Source organism: Chiloscyllium punctatum, chromosome 7 (assembly GCF_047496795.1).
Source record: "Chiloscyllium punctatum isolate Juve2018m chromosome 7, sChiPun1.3, whole genome shotgun sequence".
NCBI classification, from domain to species: Eukaryota; Metazoa; Chordata; class Chondrichthyes; order Orectolobiformes; family Hemiscylliidae; genus Chiloscyllium; species Chiloscyllium punctatum.
In genome coordinates, this window is record NC_092745.1 from 130589613 (window position 1) to 130613746 (window position 24134).

Genomic DNA, 24134 nt, shown 5'->3' on the forward strand with positions numbered 1-24134 from the left:
CCCCTTCCCCCCCTTGCCCCCCCTCTCACCTTCTCCCCCCTTGCCCCCCTTCTCCCCCCTCTCCCCCTTCCCCCCCCTCCCTTTCCCCCCCCTCTCCCCTTCTCCCCCTTCCCCCCCCCTCTCCCCTTCTCCCCCTTCCCCCCCCCTCTCCCCTTCTCCCCCTTCCCCCCCCCTCTCCCCTTCTCCCCCTTCCCCCCCCTCTCCCTTCTCCCCCTTCCCCCCCCCTCTCCCCTTCTCCCCCTTCCCCCCCCTCTCCCCTTCTCCCCTTCCCCCCCCTCTCCCCCTCTCCCCCTTCCCCCCCCTCTCCCCCCCCTCTCCCCTTCTCCCCCTTCCCCCCCCTCTCCCCTTCTCCCCCTTCCCCCCCCCTCCCCCCCTCCCCCTTCCCCCCCCCTCCCCCCCTCTCCCCCCCTCTCCCCCCCCCTCCCCCCCTCTCCCCCCCTCTCCCCCCCTCTCCCCCCCCTCTCCCTTCTCCCCTTCCCCCCCCTCTCCCCCCCCTCTCCCCTTCTCCCCCTTCCCCCCCTTGCCCCCTCCCCTCTCCCCTTCCTCCCCTTCTCCCCCTTGCCCCCCCCTCCCCCTTGCCCCCCCCCTCTCCCCCCTTCCCCCCCTCTCCCCCCTTCCCTCCCCTTCCCCCCCCTTCCCCCCCCTCTCCCCCCTTCCCCCCCTTCCCTCCCCTTCCCCCCCTCCCCCCTTCCCCCCCCTCTCCCCCTTCCCCCCTTCCCTCCCCTTCCCCCCCCTCTCCCCCCTTCCCCCCCCTCTCCCCCCCTTCCCCCCCCTCTCCCCCTTCCCCCCCTTCCCTCCCCTTCCCCCCCCTCTCCCCCCTTCCCCCCCCTTCCCCCCCCTCTCCCCCTTCTCTCCCCTTCCCCCCCCTCTCCCCTTCCCCCCCCTTCCCCCCCCTTCCCCCCCCTCTCCCCTTCCCCCCCCCCTTCCCCCCCCTTCCCCCCCCTCTCCCCTTCCCCCCCCTTCCCCCCCTTCCCCCCCCTTCCCCCCCTCTCCCCTTCCCCCCCCTTCCCCCCCTTCCCCCCCCTTCCCCCCCCTCTCCCCTTCCCCCCCCTTCCCCCCCCTCTCCCCTTCCCCCCCCTTCCCCCCCCTCTCTCCCCTTCCCCCCCTTCCCTCCCCTTCCCCCCCCTCTCCCCCCTTCCCCCCCCTCTCCCCCCTTCCCCCCCCCTCTCCCCCCCCTCTCCCCTTCCCCCCCTTCCCTCCCCTTCCCCCCCCCTCTCCCCCTTCCCCCCCTCTCCCCCCTTCCCCCCTTCCCCCCCCTTCCCCCCCTCCCCCCCTTCCCCCCCCTCTCCCCCTTCCCCCCTTCCCTCCCCTTCCCTCCCCTTCCCCCCCCTTCCCTCCCCTTCCCCCCCCTCTCCCCCTTCCCCCCCTTCCCTCCCCTTCCCCCCCTCTCCCCCTTCTCTCCCCCTTCCCCCCCTTCCCTCCCCTTCCCCCCCTCTCCCCTTCCCCCCCTCTCCCCTTCCCCCCCCCTTCCCTCCCCTTCCCCCCCCTTCCCTCCCCTTCCCCCCCCTCTCCCCCTTCCCCCCCTTCCCTCCCCTTCCCCCCCTCTCCCCCTTCTCTCCCCCTTCCCCCCCCTTCCCTCCCCTTCCCCCCCTCTCCCCTTCCCCCCCTCTCCCCTTCCCCCCCCCTTCCCTCCCCTTCCCCCCCCTCTCCCCCTTCCCCCCCCTCTCCCCTTCCCCCCCCCTTCCCTCCCCTTCCCCCCCCTTCCCCCCCCTCTCCCCCTTCCCCCCCCTCTCCCCCCTTCCCCCCCTTCCCTCCCCTTCCCCCCCTCTCCCCTTCTCTCCCCCTTCCCCCCCTTCCCTCCCCTCCCCTTCCCCCCCCCTTCCCCCCCTCTCCCCCCTTCCCCCCCTTCCCTCCCCTTCCCCCCCCTCTCCCCCCTTCCCCCCCCTCTCCCCCTTCCCCCCCTCTCCCCCCTTCCCCCCCTTCCCTCCCCTTCCCCCCCTCCCCCCCTTCCCCCCCTTCCCTCCCCTTCCCCCCCTCTCCCCCCTTCCCCCCCTCTCCCCCCTTCCCCCCCCTCTCCCCCTTCCCCCCCTTCCCTCCCCTTCCCCCCCCTCTCCCCCCTTCCCCCCCCTTCCCTCCCCTTCCCCCCCCTTCCCCCCCCTCCCCCCCTTCCCCCCCTTCCCTCCCCTTCCCCCCCCTTCCCCCTCCTCTCCCCTTCCCCCCCCTCTCCCCCTCCTCTCCCCTTCCCCCCCCTTCCCCCCCCTTCCCCCCCTTCCCCCCCCTCTCCCCCCTTCCCCCCCCTCTCCCCCCTTCCCTCCCCTTCCCCCCCCTCTCCCCCTTCCCCCCCCTCTCCCCCTTCCCCCCCTTCCCTCCCCTTCCCCCCCTCTCCCCCTTCTCTCCCCCTTCCCCCCCTCTCCCCCTTCCCCCCCCCCTTCCCCCCTCTCTCCCCTTCCCCCCCCTTCCCCCCCCCTTCCCCCCCTTCCCTCCCCTTCTCCCCCTTCCCCCCCCCCTTCCCCCCCTCTCCCCCTCTCCCCCTTCCCCCCCCCTCCCCCTTCCCCCCCCTTCCCCCCCTTCCCCCCCCTTCCCCCCCCTCTCCCCCTTCCCCCCCCTTCCCCCCCTTCCCCCCCTCTCCCCCCCCTTCCCCCCCCTCCCCCCCTTCCCCCCCCTTCCCTCCCCTTCCCCCCCCTCCCCCCCTTCCCCCCCCTCCCTCCCCCTCTCCCCCCCCTCTCCCCCCTTCCCCCCCCTCTCCCCCCCTTCCCCCCCTCTCCCCCCCTCTCCCCCCTTCCCCCCCCTCTCCCCCCTTCCCCCCCCTCTCCCCCTTCCCCCCCTTCCCTCCCCTTCCCCCCCCTCTCCCCCCTTCCCCCCCTTCCCTCCCCTTCCCCCCCCTTCCCCCCCCTCCCCCCCTTCCCCCCCTTCCCTCCCCTTCCCCCCCCTTCCCCCCCCTCACCCCCTCCTCTCCCCTTCCCCCCCCTCTCCCCCTCCTCTCCCCTTCCCCCCCCTTCCCCCCCCTTCCCCCCCCTTCCCCCCCTTCCCCCCCCTCTCCCCCCTTCCCCCCCCTCTCCCCCTTCCCCCCCTTCCCCCCCCTCTCCCCCCTTCCCCCCCCTCTCCCCCCTTCCCTCCCCTTCCCCCCCCTCTCCCCCTTCCCCCCCCTCTCCCCCTTCCCCCCCTTCCCTCCCCTTCCCCCCCCTCTCCCCCTTCTCTCCCCCTTCCCCCCCTCACCCCCTTCTCTCCCCCTTCTCTCCCCCTTCCCCCCCTCTCCCCTTCCCCCCCCCTTCCCCCCTTCTCTCCCCTTCCCCCCCCTTCCCCCCCCTTCCCCCCCTTCCCTCCCCTTCTCCCCCTTCCCCCCCCCCCTTCCCCCCCCCTTCCCCCCCTCTCCCCCTTCCCCCCCCTCTCCCCCTCTCCCCCTTCCCCCCCCCTCCCCTTCCCCCCCCTTCCCCCCCCTCTCCCCCTTCCCCCCCCTTCCCCCCCTCTCCCCCTTCCCCCCCCCCTTCCCCCCCCCTTCCCCCCCTCTCCCCCTTCCCCCCCCTTCCCCCCCTCTCCCCCTTCCCCCCCCCTTCCCCCCCCCTTCCCCCCCTCTCCCCCTTCCCCCCCCCCCTTTCCCCCCCCCTTCCCCCCCTCTCCCCCTTCCCCCCCCCTTCCCCCCCTCTCCCCCTTCCCCCCCCTCCCCCCCCCTTCCCCCCCTCTCCCCCTTCCCCCCCTCCCCCCCCCTTCCCCCCCTCTCCCCCTTCCCCCCCCCTTCCCCCCCTCTCCCCCTTCCCCCCCCTCCCCCCTTCCCCCCCCCTTCCCCCCCTCTCCCCCCTTCCCCCCCCTCCCCCTTCCCCCCCTCTCCCCCTTCCCCCCCCTTCCCCCCCCTTCCCCCCCTCTCCCCCTTCCCCCCCCTCTCCCCCTTCCCCCCCCTTCTCCCCCTTCCCCCCCTCTCCCCCTTCCCCCCCCCCTTCCCCCCCCTTCCCCCCCCCTCCCCCTTCCCCCCCCTCTCCCCCTTCCCCCCCCTTCCCCCCCCCTCCCCCCCTCTCCCCCTTCCCCCCCCTCTCCCCCTTCCCCCCCCTTTCCCCCTTCCCCCCCTCTCCCCCTTCCCCCCCCCCTTCCCCCCCCTTCCCCCCCCCCTCCCCCTTCCCCCCCCTCTCCCCCTTCCCCCCCCTTCCCCCCCCCTCCCCTTCCCCCCCCCCTCCCCCTTCCCCCCCCTTCCCCCCCTCTCCCCCTTCCCCCCCTTCCCCCCCTCTCCCCCTTCCCCCCCCTTCCCCCCCCTCTCCCCCTTCCCCCCCCATCCCCCTTCCCCCCCCCTTCCCCCCCTCTCCCCCTTCCCCCCCCCTTCCCCCCCCTTCCCCCCCCATCCCCCTTCCCCCCCCTTCCCCCCCTCTCCCCCTTCCCCCCCCCCTTCCCCCCCTTCCCCCCCCCTTCCCCCCCCTCTCCCCCTTCCCCCCCCCTTCCCCCCCTCTCCCCCTTCCCCCCCCTTCTCTCCCCTTCCCCCCCCTTCCCCCCCTCTCCCCCTTCCCCCCCTTCCCCCCCCCTCCTCCCATTCCCCCCCCCCCTCCCCTTCCCCCCCCTTCCCCCCTCTCCCCCTTCCCCCTCCCCCTTCCACCCCTCTCCCCCCCCTCCCCCTTCCCCCTCCCCCTTCCACCCCCCTCTCCCCTCTCCCCCTTCCCCCTCCCCCTTCCACCCCCCCCTCTCCCCCTCTCCCCCCACCCCCTCCCCCCACCCCCTCCCCTTCCCCCCCTATCCCCCCTTTCCCCCCCCTCTCCCCCCACCCCCTCCCCCCACCCCCCCACACCCTCCCCCTCCCCCCACCCCCCCACACCCTCCCCCTCCCCCCACCCCCCCACACCCTCCCCCTCCCCCCACCCCCCCACACCCTCCCCCTCCCCCCACCCCCCCACACCCTCCCCCTCCCCCCACCCCCCCACACCCTCCCCCTCCCCCCACCCCCCCACACCCTCCCCCCACCCACTTCACCCCCAACCCACCTCCTCCCCCGCTCCCCCCACTCCCCCCCTCTGAACCTCCCCCCCCACTGAACCTCCCCCCCCCTCTCCACCAGAAGTGAACAGATTAACACGGTTTAATCTGATACGAAATTAAAATATAGCATCCACTTTATTTAATGGGAAACAATCATCCTCCCACTGACAAACTGAACTTCAACAAATTACAATCAAGTCAGTTCTGATTCGTTTTTCCATTTTTATAGCTCCATAGTTTTACAGTTTGAGTGAATGAGATGTTTTCGGTAATGACCAGTAAAAGGCTTGGAAGATAATTTTTATCTTACATTGACGTGACAAAAACAGACAAGAATGTAAAGATGGCAGAAAAATCCCAAGCTTTCAGATATAGAGTTTTTTAAATACAAAAGTAGAGTAAATACAAAGTGAAATACAAGCTCAGGTTGCAATTGGTAAGTACTGAGCCTACCTGCATTACCCAGTTGGAGAGGTATCTGATGTACCTATGCAGCACACATACCCTGCCAAGAGGCTGTATTATAAAATTTTCCAGTGTCCAACCAGTTAGAAAAAATACACACAGTGACTTTCTTCCTTTCCACTTGAATGACACTAATTATGGTCAGTCAGAGGGAGTCTTTGCATCAGTCATTCGTTTTATTAAATGGATGGCCATTTTGGCAGTGCACGCTGGGCTCATTACTCCAATAACTACAACATTCAGAAACACAAGAGTCACTGAAAGCCAGGTTTATATTAGCAGCTGATCATCATCCTCAGAGATGCAGCATCTGTGGAAAGAGGTTTCCTGTTAAAGGTGATACATTTTTGCAAGTCATGTCCATAGCAAGGCAGTTAAAAACAATGTCCCTTCCCCTGCTGGTCAGTTTCACCAACACAGCAGTTTTGAGTTACAGGTCATTCTGCTATAACAAGGGTTTTGTCAATGCAAATTCACTAGAATGCAATTGATGAACTAGGGACACTGCTTCTAAAGTGCAAACTTTTAAAGCGCGTATTGGTTATAATGCAACTCCAGCTCTTTTAGTTTAAATGCTGCTGCTGCTATGACGCGATTTTCTTATAACATGGGATCGCACAAGAATGGAACTACCATATTACAGTAGAACCGACTGTACGAAGGGATCTCGGTGCAAGATCATAGGAAATAGGAACAGGATGAGGCCATTTAGCCCCTCAAGCCTGCTCCACCAATCAAAAGGAACAAGGCTGCTCTGACATTCCTCACATCCATGTTCCTGCTCTTTCCCTGTAACTCTTGATTCCCTGACTGATCTATTTTAGCCTTAAATATACACAAGGAGTTTGCACTACAGCAAGGAGTTCCAAAGACTTGTAACATTCTGACAGAAGAAATTCCTTCTCATCTCAAGTCTTAAATTAGCACTCCTTAATTCTGAGACTATGCCCTCTAGAAGAAACATCCTCTCAGCATTGACCATGTCAAGCCCCTTAAGAATCTGATATGTTACAGTGAGGTCACCTCTCATTCTTCTAAACTCCAGTGAGTACAGTCCTAACCTGTTTTACCTTTGCCCATAAGACAATCCTTCCATCCCAGGGATCATCCCAATGAACCTTCCCTGAACTACCACCAATGAAATGATATTTTTCCTTAAATAAGAGACCAAAACTGCTCATAATGCTCCAGGTGTGATCTCACCAGCATCTTGTACAATCGCAATTAGACTTCCCTACTATTATGGCCAACATTCCATTAACCTTCCTAATTACCTGCTGTCCCTGTGTGCTGGCTTTCTGTGTTTCTGTGCATAATTTCCCCTCAAGTCCCTTTGTGTTGCAGCTTTCTGCAGTTTTTCTCTGTTTAAATAAAATTCTGTTTGATTAGAGTAGATTACTTACAGTGTGGAAACAGGCCCTTCGGCCCAACAAGTCCACACCGACCCGCCGAAGAGCAACTCACCCAGACCCATTCCCCTATATTTACTCCTTTACCTAACACTACGGGCAATTTAGCATGGCCAATTCACCTAACCTGCACCTCTTTGGACCATGGGAGGAAACCGCAGCACCCGGAGGAAACCCACGCAGACACGGGGAGAATGTGCAAACTCCACACAGTCAGTTGTCCGAGGCTGGAATCGAACCCGGGTCTCTGTTGCTGTGAGGCAGCAGTGCTAACCACTGGGCCACCGTGTTCTTTTGTTATCCTTTCCAAATTGAACAACTTCACTTTTTCCCACATTGTACTCCATTTTCCAAATATTGGCCCACTTACTGAACCTATCAGTATCTGTCTGTAAACTGTTTGTATCCCTCTCACAACCTGCCTTGCCACCTGTTTTAGTATTATCTGTAAATGTGACTACAGTACATTCGCTTCCATCCTCCAACTCATTAACATATTACAAACAATTCCAGTCCTAGCACTCATCCCTACAGAACTCCACTGGTTACAGTTCACAAGGTATCCTTGTGCATGAATCAGAAATATTATGCAGGTACAGCACGTAATTCAGAAGGATAATAGAATGTTATTTTTCATTGCAAGTAGAATTGAATACAGAAACATTTTTTAAGAGAAGTTATGGTTCAATTATGCTGGACAACAGATAAGTTTGAATCTGGAACACTGAACAATTTATATAATAAAATTTGCCTTTCCCACATTGTCAGACAGTACATTCCAAACACTGACCACTTGAGTGAATTAACTAGTTCTGTTAACTAATTCATAATTAACTAGGTCTGTCTTTTTGGACCAATTATTTTAAACTGGTTCTGCCAGACAGCAGATGAGTAAAGACCTCCCAAAGTGTTAACGGGATGTTTATGCTGAGGGATATTATGACAGGAGAGAGAAAAACCATTGAAATCAATACCTCACTTTTGGGTTTAGAGTCATAGAGATGTACAGCATGGAAACAACTTTGGTCCAACCCGTCCATGTCGACCAGATATCCTACTCAATATAATCCCACCTGCCAGCACCCAGCCCATATCCCTTCAAACCCTTCCTATTCATATACCCATCCAATGCCTTTTTAATGTTGCAATTGTACCAGCCTCCACCACTTCCTCTGGCAGCTCATTCCATACACATACCACCCTCTGCGTGAAATATTTGCCCCTTCGGTCTTTTTTACATCTTTCCCCTCTCACCCTAAACCTATGCCCTCTAGTTCTGGACTCCCCAATCCCAGGGAAAAGACTTTGTCTATTTATCCTATCCATGCCCCTCATGATTTTATAAACCTCTATAAGGTCACTCCTCAGCCTCCGATGTTCCAGGGAAAACAGCCCCAGCCTGTTCAACCTCTCCCTATAACTCAAATCCTCCAATCCTGGCAACAGCCTTGTAAATCTTTCTGAACCCTTTCAAGTTTCACAACATCTTTCCGATAGGAAGGAAACCAGAATTGCACGCAGCATTCCAACAGTGGCCTAACCAATGTCCACAGCATGACCTCCCAACTCTTGTACTCAATACTCTGACCAATAAAGGAAAGTATACCAAACGCCGCCTTCACTATCCTATCTACCTGCGACTCCACTTTCAAGGAGCTATGAACCTGCATTCCAAGGTCTCTGTTCAGCAACACTCCCTAGGACCTTACCATTAAATGTATAAGTCCTGCTAAGATTTGCTTTCCCAAGATGCAGCACCTCACAGTTATCTAAATTAAACTCCATCTGCCACTTCTCAGCCCATTGGGGATTGTTTATTTCTAAGCTAAAATCAGAGGTGAGAAAGCTTTCATCCAGGTTGAAAATGACCTGACCAAGATTAGAACTGAGAAGAAATGGTTAAATCAACCCTACAGATTTGATAGGGAAGATACATTTCTCTGGATTTAAATAAACTGGCAAGTGATGGTGCTGGTGAGTGAAGGGATATTGTTTTACCAGGTGCTTGAAATCTTTTAAAGTGCATGGTATGTAAAGACCTTGGGTTGTTTTATTTTACTTACCATTCTTTGGAATGACAAACTTCTTTCTATTGTTGAAACCAGTTCTGCAGCTTGGCGTGCTTATGTTTCACTGAAAGACCACAGTGTTAGATTGGAAAACAAAATCAGATCCATCCAGCCAGGTTTAACTTTGGAATCTGATTTGTCCAGTGACAAATCAGTTGGGAACATAACGGGCGACCTTCCAATGCTGTCCTGAGGCCATGCTGCATTGTCAGAGGTTTGCTCTTGTGGACGAGACTTCAAATGAAGACACTCTCCATCTCAGGTGAACATGAAAGATGTGAGAACCACTATCCCAAGAAGATGCTCTCGTGCTCTGGTCAATATTTATTTCTCAATCAACATCATTGGAACAGAATACAAGCTCATTCCCACAATATTGCTTGTGGGAGCTGGTGATACATAAACCGGCTGCTCTATTTCCTACATTACAACCATGACTTTTTTGATTAATTCATAGGAGGTGGATGTTCCTGATTCCGTCATTCATCGAGGTCATAGCTGATCGGATTGAGGCCTCAGTCCAGTTCCATACTTTATCTTTTCACTCCCTTTGATTCCTTGTATGTCAGTGCATCCCTGGAATGTTGCAAGTTTAAAAGTAACTCTGTATGTGAATAATGTTTCAGCAAGGTTTAATGGGTCGTGTTTGTCAATTGATCTAACATCTTCCCTGCTACTGCACCCACTTTATGATAGTATTGGGTCTTCCATATGGACTAATGCAAGAGAACAGGCCATTCGGCCCAATGGGCCTGGGCTGGTGAGTCCACCCAGGCCTCCTCTCACCCATCTTTCTCTAACCAATCAGCAAATCCTCCTTACTCCTATCTCCTGATTGTGTTATCTGCCTTCCTTTTTAATGCACCTTATGGTCGTGAACTACATGATCTCACCAGATAAGAGGTTTTGTTTCCTGAATTCACTGATAAAATAGCAACAAAGAAATCCAAGAAACAGTTATAGAAATGTACAGCTCCAAACAGGCCATTCCACCCTGTCCTAACTCTTTGCTTAGGCTATCAAAGAGATTTCCTTGACCCTTTCCCATCAGTTCCAAATGTCCTTCGGTTCAGTATACAAAGAATTCTATTTTGAAATTTATAGTTGAATCGGTTTCCATGGTCACGAGCTTTCAATACCAGATCTCTCCAGTGAGTTTGAATTCCACCAGCACTTGGGGTGGGATTTGAACCCCAGTCCCAGCAGCAATGATATGGTCTGCTGGATTCCGAGCCCAGTGAGTGACATTAGCTCTACACGACCACCAACAGCCTGAGTGTGGAACAGGAACAGACCAGGTTGTTCACTGCCTGCCCAACTGTTCTGAGATAAAGCATCACGAAGGCCAGGCCAACTCAACAACAACCATAATACCATCTGGGGAGACAACAACCAACCTGACTAAATAAAGAGAGAGGAAAATCTTGCAAATTCCTCTCATTAGGGGCTTCTTCATTAGTGTAGAAGTAAATTCCAGCCAGTGTATGCAAGTCAAAACTAAAACCCATCTGATTGCCCAATGTCCGGAACTCTGCCATCCTTATCTGGTCTGATCTACATATGGCTCCAGACTCATAGCAATGTGGTTAGCTCTTAACTGCTCTCCAAAACAGCCCTGGTATAGGCATTCAGTTCAAGGCTAATTAGGAACGGGCAACAAATGCTGACTCTAACAGTGATGCTCTAACTGAGAAACAAACTTGAGTTTTAAATTCTAAGAAAGGAAAATCTGGAATTTGAGTTTTAATCAGCTTTAGTCAATTTACAGTGTGTAAGACGTCTCAAAGAACAAAGAAAAATATAGCACAGGAACAGGCCCTTCGGCCCTCCAAGCCTGTGCCGATCCAGATCCTCTATCTAAACCTGTCGCCTATTTTCTAAGGATCTGTATCCCTCTGCTCCCTGCTCATTCATGTATCTGTCTAGATACATCTTAAATGATGCTATTGTGCCCGCCTCTACTACCTCCCCTGGCAATGCGTTCCAGGCACCCACCACCCTCTGCGTAAAGAACTTTCCACGCATATCTCCCCTAATCTTTTCCCCTCTCAGCTTGAACTCATGACCCCTAGTAATAGACTCCCCCACTCTGGGGAAAAAAGCTTCTTGCTATCCACCCTTTCTATACCTCTTATGATTTTTATAAATGCAGGCACAGGTGGATGGGTTGCTAAGTTTGCAAATGATAGTAAAGTTGGTGGAGAATTGGACAGTGTGGAAGAAAGTTGCAGGTTGCAGGGGGACCTGGATAAACTGCAGAATTGGGCTGAGAGGTGGCAAATGGAGTTCAATGCAGCTAAATGTGAGGTGATTCACTTTGGGAAGAATAACAGGAAGGCAGAGTACTGGGTCAATGGAAAGATTCTTGATAGTGTGGATGTGCAGAGAGATCTTGGAGTACATAGATCCCTGAAAGTTGCCATCCAGGTGGATAGTGCTGTTAACAAGGCACATGGTGTGTTAGGTTTCATTGGTAGAGGGATTGAGTTCCGGAGCCGCAATGTCATGCTGCAACTGCACAAAATGCTAGGGCGGCCACACTCGGAATATTGTGTACGGTTCTGGTCCCCATATTTCGGGAAGGATGTGGAAGTATTGGAAAAGGTGCAGAGGAGATTTACCAGGATGTTGCCTGGTCTGGAGGGAAGGTCTTATGAGGAAAGGCTGAGAGACTTAGGTCTGTTCTCGTTGGAAAGAGCAAGGCTAAGAGGGGATTTGATAGAGACAAACAAGATGATCAGAGGATTAGATAGGGTAGACTGTGAAAGCCTTTTTCCTAGGATGATGATGATGTCAGTGTATATGAGGGGGCATAACTACAAATTGAGGGTGATAGATTTAAAACAGATTAGATTAGATTAGATTACTTACAGTGTGGAAACAGGCCCTTCAGCCCAACAAGTCCACACCGCCCCGACGAAGCGCAACCCACCCATACCCCTACATCTACATTTACCCCTTACCTAACACTACGGGCAATTTAGCATGGCCAATTCACCTGACCTGCACATCTTTGGACTGTGGGAGGAAACCGGAGCATCCGGAGGAAACCCACGCAGACATGGGGAGAACGTGCAAACTCCACACAGTCAGTCGCCTGAGGCGGGAATTGAACCCGGGTCTCAGGCGCTGTGAGGCAGCAGTGCTAACCACTGTGCCACCGTGCCGCCCACAGTGTCAGAGGCAGGTTCTTTACTCAGAGAGTGGTAAGCGTGTGGAATGCTCTACCTGCTAATGTAATTAACTCAGCCACATTAGGGAGATTTAAACATATGGATAAGCACATGGATGATGATGGAATAGTGTAGGGGGATGAGCTTACATTAGTTCACAGGTCAGCACAACATCAAGGGCCTGTTCGCACTGTGTTGTTTATGTTCTGTTATATTTTGTAGACTTCAATCAGGTCCTCCCTCAACCTCTGTCTTTCTGATGAAAATAATCTTAATCTACTCAACCTCGCTTCATAGCTAGTGCCGTCCACACCAGGCAACATCCCGGTGAACCTCCTCTGCACCCTCTCCAAAGCATCCACATCCTTTTGGTAATGTGGCAACCAGAACCGTACCCAGTATTCCAAAGGTGGCCAAACCAAAGTCCGATACAACTACACTCAATCTAACGACTGGACAAAGCACTCCCACTGATCATCCCTCCTGACCGTTGTTAAAATGTTCTATTCTACAAAGCGCCTGAAAATAGCTCACATAACACTCAAGTAATGAGACAACCAACAAGACCTGCCAATTATAATCACCAGGTATGCAGCTGATCAACGTCAAGACCAGCATTAAAATGATTAATTCAATCAAAACGTCAATGAGGATAATCAAGGAGACCAGTATCTCTTCAACTCAGAATTAGACTCAGTTTGTGGAAAGCCAGTAGCCAGGGCTGAATTCGCGGAGACTGGATTTTCAAAGCTGGTTCTGGAATCCAAACTGGACCAACTCTGATCATTCCCACCTCCTTTCTGTTACTCCTCCTTTCCCAATCCATCTGGAATTGACATTTGTGTATAACAGGCCAATCACATTCACACACTTCCTTTCACTTTCAAATCTGTTGCCTCAAGCTGATACCCTAGTGGTATTATCGTGAGATTGTTAACCCACGGGTTATGGGCTTGAATACCACCACGGCAGACGGGAGAATTTGAATCCACTAAAAATCTGGAATGGAGTTAAAGCTGGCCGTGAATGTATTGTCATTCTTGGGAACATGATGGTGAGCTGAAATGGCAGGTAACCAGAAACTCGGGCTCACCTTTGCCGTCATAACATAGGTATTCTGCAAAGTGTTCACCCAGTCTGAGCTTTGTCTCCTCAATGTAGAGAAGACCACAAGAGATTGTTTACTCCTTTTCCCCTTCCACCCCACCCATCATCAACCTTATACACCAACCTTTTCCCCAGATTTTCCTTTCTTGGAATTTAACCTTTAGTTTGTTTCTCTCAATCTTTTATGGGATGTGGGCATCACGGTTAGGACCAGCATCTGTTGACTATCCCGAGTTACCTTTGAACTGAGTGCCTTGCCAGGGCTGTTTCACAGAGCACTTAAGAGTCATTTCCGAAGAAGGGTCACTGGACCCAAAACGTTAACTCTGTTTTCTCTCCACAAATACTATCAGACCTGCTGAGTTTTTCCAGCAATATCTGGTAGCATATATAAATTAGGTCCAGGAGTAGGCCATTCTACTCCTCAAAGCCTACCTCCCCACTCAACAAGATCATGTTTGATCTGATTGTGGCATCAGTGCGCACATTCCCATAGATTCTTAACCAATGAGGGAGTCAATCTACCGCCACCTTAAAAACACCCTATCACCCTGCCCCCTCACGTTCTCCCCAAAATCAAGAGAGTTCCTCAGATTCACAACTCTCTGAGAGAAATCAACTCACAGCTCCATCTCCATGGAGATGGCCTTTGTTTTTGAGCCTAAGACTGAATGTTAAAACAGGCAGAAAAGGAAACTTGAAAAGCCATGGAGTGTTAGGTATTGGTCTGATGGTTTTTCCCCTCCTGGTAATCACAAGCTGCCAAAACAATGCACTGGAACAGAATACAAACTGACTGCCACAATATTGCTTGTGGGAGCTGGTAATACATAAACTGGCTGCTCTATTGCCTACATTACAACCATGACTTTTCTGATTAATTCATAGGAAGTGGATCTTCCTGGTTCCACCAGTCATTGAGTGGATCGGATTCAAACAAATCTGTAAATCACTGTCTTGTCTAACTGTTACCTGCTCAGTTCAGGTGTCATTGAGCAGACTCTCATGAAAATGTGAAGGTCTGTCTGTGGAAATCCATTCAGCTGAAATTTCTGTAACATGAAATCCAATAGGGAAGAGTTAATAAACATGACCCCTGTCTCTTGTATTTATGTAGAAAAAAACAATTGTACAGGACTGCAGTGGATTGTTAATATCCTCTAGAGAAGGATTCATTACCCTCTCGGCTCTGAGTGACTCAAGATCCACAACAGTGCAGTTGACACGTACATGCCCTTATTAATGGCCCAACAAGTCACTCATATGACCATAATAAATATGAGCCGAAAAAGAACCTTCAACCTCGAGACTGTTTTGCTATTCAATAAGATCATTGTTGGTGTGTTTATGTGATGAATTCTACATTCCCATCTCACCCTATCACCCCATAATTCCCAACTAACCCCCTCAACCCTTAATTCCCATCTAACCCCACAGATCCTTGATTCCCTGCCACAAAAGAATCTCTGTCTTAAATATATCCAGCGAGTACACATCTCCCTCCTTCTGAAGCAGAGAGTTCCAAAGTCTCATAACTTGCTGAGAGAAATTTCACCTTATTTCAGTCCGAAAGAGTGACCTCTAACCTTTTCTAGTGCTGGACTCACTCTGAAGAACATCTTTCCCACATCCACCTGTCGAGGTCATTCAGGAGCTTATTCAGTTCAATCAGGCCACCCCTCACTCTTCCAAACACCAGTGGGTACAAGCCCAGAAGTCTAAACAAAACAACTGAACTGGAAGGACCACCAACAGCACAAACAGCAATGACAAATACAGTCCTGTCGTCATCTAGAAGGACAAGGGCAGCAGATACATGGGAAAACCACCAAGTTCCCCTCTGAGCCACTCACCACCTTGACTTGGAAATATATTGTCGTTACTTTACTGTCTCTGGGTCAAAATCCTGGAATTCCTTCCTTAAGGGCATTCTGGGTCAACCTACAGCACACGAACTACAGCGGTTCCAGAAGGCAGCTCAAGGGGCAATAAATGCTGCTTTCATTGACCAATGTCCATGCCCCATAAATAAAAATAAAGGGACAGACCAATAAAATGTGGAAATAATGAATTTGACAAATTCCCGCAAAATGAAATTCCAGTTCAGACCAGTGTAGACTTTTCCAAATTTGACTGCTCTCTGTTACTGGTTTCAATGATCAGGAGAGGCTAAGATTATTGATCAGGGCGGCACGATGGCACAGTGGTTAGCACTGCTGCCTCACAGCGCCAGAGACCTGGGTTCAATTCCCGCCTCAGGCGACTGACTGTGTGGAGTTTGCACATTCTCCCCGTGTCTGCGTGGGTTTCCTCCGGGTGCTCCGGTTTCCTCCCACAGTCCAAAGACGTGCAGATCAGGTGAATTGGCCATGCTAAATTGCCCGTAGTGTTAGGTAAGGGGTAGATGTAGGGGTATGGGTGGGTTGCGCTTCGGCGGGGCGGTGTGGACTTGTTGGGCCGAAGGGCCTGTTTCCACTCTGTAAGTAATCTAATCTAATTGTCTCTACAGCAGAAAAGGTTAAGAGGAGGACTAAATGGAAATGTTTAAGATCACAAAAACTTGTGACTGACTGTATAAGGAGAAAATGCTTTTGGTCACAGGAGGTGCAGTGACAGACAGACACTGATTTTAGATAATGTGCAAAAGATGCAGGGATGACATGAAGGAAGAGCTGTATGAGAGGTGTTCTGAGACAGTGTCCTCAGTTTTAATAATGGAGCATAGCCTACAAGAATACTGGGTGAAAGGCAGAATTCTTGGCAGTGTGGAGAAACAATACCCATAGATAAGACCATAAGACATAGGAGTGGAAGTAAGGCCATTCGGCCCATCGAGTCCACTCCGCCATTCAATCATGGCTGATGCGCATTTCAGCTCCACTTACCAGCGTTCTCCCCGTAGCCCTTAATTCCTCTAGACAACAAGAATCTATCAATCTCAGCCTTGAAGACATTTAGCGTCCCGGCTTCCACTGCACTCCGTGGCAATGAATTCCACAGGCCCACCACTCTCTGGCTGAAGAAATGTCTCCGCATTTCTGTTCTGAAATGACCCCCTCTAATTCTAAGGCTGTGTCCACGGGTCCTAGTCTCCTCGTCTAACGGAAACAATTTCCTAGCATCCACCTTTTCCAAGCCATGTATTATTTTGTACGTCTCTATTAAGTCTCCCCTTAATCTTCTAAACTCCAACGAATACAATCCCAGTATCCTCAGCCGTTCCTCATATGCTAGTCCTGTCATTCCAGGGATCATCCGTGTGAATCTCCGCTGGACACGTTCCAGTGCCAGTATGTCCTTCCTGAGGTGTGGGGACCAAAACTGGACACAGTACTCCAAATGGGGCCTAACCAGAGCTTTATAAAGTCTTAGTAGTACATCTCTGCTTTTATATTCCAACCCTCTTGAGATAAGAGACAACATTGCATTCGCTTTCTTAATCACGGACTCAACCTGCATGTTTACCTTTAGAGAATCCTCGACTAGCACTCCCAGATCCCTTTGTACTTTGGCTTTATTAACTTTCTCACCATTTAGAAAGTAGTCCATGCTTTTATTCTTTTTGCCAAGTGCAAGACCTCGCACTTGCTCACGTTAAATTCCATCAGCCATTTCCTGGACCACTCTCCCAACCTGTCTAGATCCTTCTGTAGCCTCCCCACTTCCTCAGTACTACCTGCCTGTCCACCTAACTTCGTATCATCGGCAAACTTCACTAGAATGCCCCCGGTTCCCTCATCCAAATCATTAATATATAATGCGAACAGCTGTGGCCCCAGCACCGAACCCTGCGGGACACCGCTCGTCACTGGCTGCCATTCCGAAAAAGAACCTTTTATCCCAACTCTCTGCCTTCTGTTAGACAGCCAATCCTCAATCCATCCCAGCAGCTCACCTCGAACACCATGGGCCCTCACCTTGCTCAGCAGCCTCCCTTGTGGCACCTTATCAAAGGCCTTTTGAAAGTCTAGATAGACCACATCCACTGGGTTTCCCTGGTCTAACCTACTTGTTACCTCTTCAAAAAATTCCAACTGGTTTGTCAGGCATGACCTCCCCTTACTAAATCCATGTTGACTTGTACTAATCAGACTCTGCTCTTCCAAGAATTTAGAAACCTCATCCTTAATGATGGATTCTAGAATTTTACCAACAACCGAGGTTAAGCTGATTGGCCTATAATTTTCCATCTTTTGCCTTGATCCTTTCTTGAACAAGGGGGTTACAACAGCCATCTTCCAATCATCCGGGACCTTTCCTGACTCCAGTGACTCTTGAAAGATCTCAACCAATGCCTCCGCTATTTTCTCAGCCACCTCTCTCAGAACTCTAGGGTGTATCCCATCGGGGCCAGGAGATTTATCAATTTTAAGACTTTTTAACTTTTATAGCACTATCTCTTTCGTAATGGCAACCATACTCAACTCAGCCCCGTGACACCCTTTAATTTTTGGGATATTACTCATGTCTTCCACTGTGAAAACTGACGCAAAGTACTTGTTAAGTTCTCCTGCTATTTCCTTATCTCCCATCATTAGGCTTCCTGCATCAGTTTGAAGTGGCCCAATGTCTACTTTTGCCTGTCATTTGTTTCTTATGTACTGAAAGAAACTTTTACTATTATTTCTAATATTACTGGCTAGCCTACCTTCATATTTGATCCTCTCATTTCTTATTACACTCTTTGTTATCCTCTGTTTGTTTTTGTATCCTTCCCAATCTTCTGATTTCCCACTGTTCTTAGCCACTTTATAGGATCTCTCTTTTTCTTTAATACATTTCCCGACTTCCTTTGTCAGCCAAGGTTGTCTAATCCCTCCCCGGTTAATCTTTCTTTTCTTGGGAATGAACCTCTGTACAGTGTCCTCAATTATACCTACAAACTCCTGCCATTTTTGATCTACTGTCTTCCCGGTTAGCCTCTGCTTCCAGTCTATTTTAGTCAGTTCCTCTCTCATGCCCTCATAATTACCTTTATTCAACTGTAACACCATTACATCCGATTTTGCCTTCTCCCTTTCAAACTCCAGACTGAACTCTACCATATTATGGTTGCTACTTCCTAAGGGTTCCCTTACTTTAAGATCTTTTATAGAGTCTGGTTCATTGCAAAGCACTAGGTCCAGAATAGCCTGCTCTCTTGTGGGCTCCATGACAAGCTGTTCCAAAAAGCCATCCTGTAAGCATTCCATGAATTCCCTTTCTTTAGATCCACTGGCAACATTATTTACCCAGTCCACCTGCATATTGAAGTCACCCATGATCAATGTAACCTTGCCTTTCTGACATGCCTTTTCTATTTCCCGGTACATGTTGCGTCCCTGGTCCTGACCACTGTTAGGAGGTCTATACACAACTCCAATTATGGGTTTTTTTGCCTTTGTGGTTCCTCAATTCCACCCACACAGACTCCACATCATCCGACGCTATGTCATTCAATACCATAGATTTAATTTTGTTCTTAACTAACAAGGCAACCCCACCCCCTCTGCCCACCTCTCTACCTTTTCGATAAGTTGAAAAACCATGGAGGTTTAACTGCCAGTCCTGACCCCCCTGTAACCCCCTGATCCCTCAAAGTTGCCACCCGATTTGATAGAGTTGTTAAGAAGGTATATGGTGTGTTGGCTTTCATTAGCAGGGGGATTGAGCTTAAGAGCTGTGAGATTATGCTGCAGCTCTATAGAACCCTGATTAGATCACTCTTGGAATATTGTGTCCAGTTCTAGTCACCTCATTATAGGAAGGATGTGGAAGCTTTAGAAAGGGTGTAGAGGAGATTTACCAGGATGCTGAAGAAAGATTGAAGGAGCTAGGGCTTTTCTCATTGCAGCAAAGAAGGATGAGAGGTGACTTGATAGAGATGTACAAGATGATGAGGGGCATAGATAGAGTGGATAACCAGAGACTTTTCCCCAGGGCAGAAATGGCTATCATGAGGGGGTATCATTTTAAGGTGATTGGAGGAAGGTTCTTTACACAGAGAGTGGTGGGTGTGTGGAATGCACTGTCAGTGGTGGTAGGAGAGTCAGAGACATTAGGGACACTTAAGTGACTCTTAGATAGGCACATGGAAGTTAGTACAATGGGTATGTAGGTTAGTCTGATCTTAGAGTATGATAGAAGGTCGGCACAACATCGAGGGCTAAAGGGCCTGTATTGTACTGTACTGTACTTTGTTCGAAGAGCAGGAAGGTGATGTTGAACTTGTTTAAAACACTTTGTTAGACCTCAGCTGAAGTATTCCGTACAGATTATTAGAAAACATCCGAAATGAATTGGATAGAGAGTGCAGAAGCAATTTCCAAAAATGTTTCCAGGGATGAGAAACATCAGGGATGAGGATAGACTGAAGAAGTTGGAACTGTTCTCTTTGAAGAGAAGGCGGCTGACAGGAGATCTGATGGAGGCTTTTAAAATCATGAGTGGGATGAATAGAGTAAGTAGGGAGAAACCTAATCAAGTAAATCAGGAGAAACTGTTCCCACTCATAAAAGGAACAAGAATAAGATGGCATGGATTTAAAGTGATGTACAAACAGAGCAAGGGTGATTGGAGAGAAGACCTTTTCATTCAGTGGGTCATTAGGGTGCGGAATGCACTGCTGGGAATTTTTTTTTAATTCACGCAAGGGATGATAGTGTCATTGGCTGGGCCCAGCATTTATTGCCCATCCCTAGTTACCCCTCGAGAAGGTGGTGGTGAGCTGCCTCCTTGAACAGCTGCAGTCCACCTGCTGTAGGTAGACCCACAATGCCTCCTGACTCCTCAAAGCCTGTCCACCAGCTACAAGGTACAAGTCAGGTGTGTAATGGAATATCCCCACTCACCTGGATTGGTGCAGCTCCAACAACACAAGAAACTTGACACCATCGAGGACAAAGCAGCCCACTTGATTGGTACCACATCCACCACCGACGCTCAGTAGCAGCAGTGTGTACCATCTACAAGATGCACTGCAGAAATTCACCAAAGATCCTCAGACAGCACCTTCCAAACCCACAACTACTTCCACCTAGAAGGACAAGGGCAGCAGATACATGGGAATACCACCCTCTGCAAGTTCCCTTTGAAGCCAGAAACCATCCTGACTTAATTGAAACAATATCACTGTTCCCAGGTCAAAATTGTAGAACTCCCTCCCCAGTAGTAAAGTAGGTGCAGGTTACCTAATGTAGCAGTATAAAGGAATTCTTCATCATCAATGTTTCAACAGTGATTTGGGACAAAAAATAAATTCTGGAATTTGCAACTATGCAGACATTACATGAAAAAAAAACGTTTACACAAAAAAACTATGCAACTGTCTATTTGTTTAATTTTTAATCCTTACCTTAATAGTTTCATAAGTATCAGTGATGAGGGCAATGAAGAGACTGAGGACCATGTAGATGAACAGGCTGATGAAGGAATACAAGTAGACTCTGCTGAACAGCCAGAGCAAGTTACTTTTCTCCTGAATTTCAGCAAATGTTGCAAACATGTCATCACCATTGATGAGAGAAAAAAGACACTCAGCAACAGTGCTTAGCTTTTCAAACTGGAAGGAGAGAGGAAAGAACAAAAAAGGCCATTTGAACATGACATGTGCAGATCACAAATATTTGATTTGATGGATGGCTGGTCATGGAGCTTGCATACATTAGCTGCCCTGCATCCTGATTGGTACACACCAGTCAAAGTATACAATTGGTCACATGGTGAACTGAAACCAATCAGACTCGGAGAAAGTGAGGACTCCAGTTACGAGAGATCAGAGTCAAAGAGTGTGTTGCTGGGAAAGCACAACAGGTCAGGCAGCATCCGAGGAGCAGGAGAATCAATGTTTCAGGCATAAGCTCTTCATCAGGAAACTTATGCTCGAAACGTAGACTCTCCTGCTTCTCGGATGTTGCCTGACCTGCTGTGCTTTTCCAGCACCACACTCTTTGACTCTGAAACCAATTAGATTAGAGTATTCACAAAGATAGACAGGCAGGGTTTGTATGAGTGAGTTTACAAGGATGTTGTTGGGTACAGAAGGTTTCCATTATAAAGAAAGGCTGGATAGGCTGAGACTGTTCTTCAATGGAGTGTAGAAGGTTAAGAGGTGACCTGCCAAGTTTATAATAATGAGGGGTATACATAGAGTTTATGGGAATTGTCTTTTCCCCCTAAGATGGGGAATTTCAAGACTAGGGAGCACATTTTTAAGGGGAGAGGTAAATCTTTTACAAAGAGAGTGGTTAGTGTGTGGAATGTACTTCCTGGTGAGGTGGTGGATGTGGGTACAATTACAATGTTTAAAAGACATTTGGATAGACATGTGAACAGGAAAGGTTTGGAGGGATATGGGCCAGGAGTAGGCAGGTGGGATTAGTTTAGTTTGGGATTATGTTGGGCATGGACTGGTTGGACCGAGGGTCTGTTTCCGTGCTGCATGATTCTATGGCTCTCAGTTGGAAGCAATTCAAATTAAACATAGAAGATCTTGAGGGGTCCTCAAATGTATTTGCCTTTCCATACCATTGGGTACATGCCTTTATTAACCGAAACATTGAGTTCAAGAGCAGGAGGGTGATGCTATAAAATATTGGTTAGGCTACAGCTAGAGTGTGCAGTTCTAGAACCAACATTGTCAGAGAGATGTGATTATACTGGAGAGGAAGCAGAGGTGTTTTACCAGGACATTGCCTGGGCTGGAGAGTTTCAATGATGGAGAGAGATTGGACAGACTGGGGTTGCTTACTTTAGACAGAGGAGACTGAGAGGGGACATGATTGAGCTGGAGAAAGTGATGAGGGCACTGATAGGGTAAACAGGAAGAAAGGTCTCCCTTGTTGGAGGAATCAATGGCTGGAGGTGAGGCATACAATTAAGGCAAGGGGCAGAAGTTTCAAGGGGGCATGTGAGGAAAAGCTTTTGCACCCCGAGGTGGGTGGGTAATCTGGAACTCCCTGCCTGTAAGGGTGGGAGAGGCTGAAACCCTCAGCACATCGAAGAAGGATTTAGATGGGCACTTGTGATGCCAAGGCTATGGACCAAGTGCTGAAGAATGAGAATGAGAAGGAGAAGTCAGGTGGCTGTTTTTGGCCAGTGTAAACACAATGGGTTGAAGAGGTAAAAACAATGACTGCAGATGCTGAAAACCAAATTCTGGATTAGTGGTGCTGGAAGAGCACAGCAGTTCAGGCAGCATCCAATGAGCAGCGAAATCGACGTTTCGGGCAAAAGCCCTTCATCAGGAATAAAGGCAGTGAGCCTGAAGCGTGGAGAGATAAACTAGAGGAGGGTGGGGGGTGGGGAGAAAGTAGCATAGATTACAATGGGTGAGTGGGGGAGGGGATGAAGGTGATAGGTCAGGGAGGGGGGGTGGAGTGGATAGGTGGAAAAGAAGATAGGCAGGTCGGACAAGTCCGGACAGGTCAAGGAGACAGTTACTGAGCTGGAAGTTTGAAACTAGGATGAGGTGGGGGAAGGAGAAATAAGGAAGCTGTTGAAGTCCACATTGATGCCCTGGGGTTGAAGTGTTCCGAGGCAGATGATGAGGCGTTTTTCCTCCAGGCGTCTGGTGGTGAGGGAGCGGCGGTGAAGGAGGCCCACGACCTCCATGTCCTCGGCAGAGTGGGAGGGGGGAGTTGAAATGTTGGGCCACGGGGCGGTTTGGTTGATTGGTGCGGGTGTCTCGGAGATGTTCCCTAAAGCGCTCTGCTAGGAGGCGCCCAGTCTCCCCAATGTAGAGGAGACCACATCGGGAGCAACGGATACAATAAATGATATTAGTGGATGTGCAGGTGAAACTTTGATGGATGTGGAAGGCTCCTTTAGGGCCTTGGATAGAGGTGAGGGAGGAGGTGTGGGCACAGGTTTTACAGTTCCTGCGGTGGCAGGGGAAAGTGCCAGAATGGGAGGGTGGGTCGTAGGGGGGTGTGGACCTGACCAGGTAGTCACGGAGGGAACGGTCTTTGCGGAAGGCGGAAAGGGGTGGGGAGGGAAATATATTCCTGGTGGTGGGGTCTTTTTGGAGGTGGCGGAAATGTCAGCGGATGATTTGGTTGATGCGAAGGTTGGTAGGGTGGAAGGTGAGCACCAGGGGCGTTCTGTCCTTGTTACGGTTGGAGGGGTGGGGTCTGAGGGCGGAGGTGCAGGATGTGGACGAGATGCATTGGAGGGCATCTTTAACCACGTGGGAAGGGAAATTGCGGTCTCTAAAGAAGGAGGCCATTTGGTGTATTCTATGGTGGAACTGGTCCTCCTGGGAGCAGATACGGCGGAGGCGGAGAAATTGGGAATACGGGATGGCATTCTTGCAAGAGATAGGGTGGGAAGAGGTGTAATCCAGGTAGCTTATCTCTCCACGCTTCAGGCTCACTGCCTTTATTCCTGATGAAGGGCTTTTGCCCGAAACGTCGATTTCGCTGCTCGTTGGATGCTGCCTGAACTGCTGTGCTCTTCCAGCACCACTAATCCAGTACAATGGGTCGAAGGGCTATTTCAGTGCTATAAATCTCTCTGCCACATGGAATATTGCAAAGATGTTTCATATTATGAGAGAATCCAGAACTATGGGTGACTGTTTCATGATAAGGTATCACCTGATAAGACTTCTGAAGGATCTCTTTTCTCGGGGGGTCACATATCTCTTCTTTAAAAGGCAGCGCTTGGAATATTTTGAAGGATTTTTGGTGAAACGTTACTGGGGTGGCTGGGAATGAGAATTGGTCAGATCAACCAGAATTGCATTAAATTGTGGAGCAGGGTCGAGGGGCCGAGACAGCTATTAATTCCAATGATTGTATCACAGTCCCCATACACCCAGCCTGACTGATAACTCAATTTAAATTACCTCTATTTATTTATCTAACCCGTCAGTGTCGGTCAACACATCTGTAAATGGCAAACTGAAATCTGAGCAAAAGCCATGCTGGGAAATGACTCTGGGTGAAACCCATTTGGGGGAGTCAGCTCTCTGTCAGCCAGATTCCACCCCCACTGTAACTTTATATATTCCCATGGGAAGAAAAAGGAGGCTATAAACT

The 24134-nt window shown here is 51.1% G+C and overlaps 1 protein-coding gene across 2 annotated transcripts in view; it reads right to left on the reverse strand.

Annotated features, from left to right (window-relative positions):
• Positions 1-5148: 5148 nt before the first annotated feature.
• LOC140480137 (mucolipin-2-like) overlaps positions 5149-24134 on the reverse strand; it is a 113574-nt gene continuing 94588 nt past the window's right edge. For both annotated transcript variants that reach the window (XM_072574844.1, XM_072574845.1), the window contains exons 12-14: positions 20450-20656; positions 14089-14168; positions 5149-5668 (exon numbers count right to left, since the gene is read on the reverse strand). In XM_072574844.1, the coding sequence (XP_072430945.1) occupies positions 5629-5668; positions 14089-14168; positions 20450-20656 (327 nt within the window). In that variant the 3' untranslated portion in view covers positions 5149-5628. The remainder of the gene's footprint in view (positions 5669-14088; positions 14169-20449; positions 20657-24134) is intronic.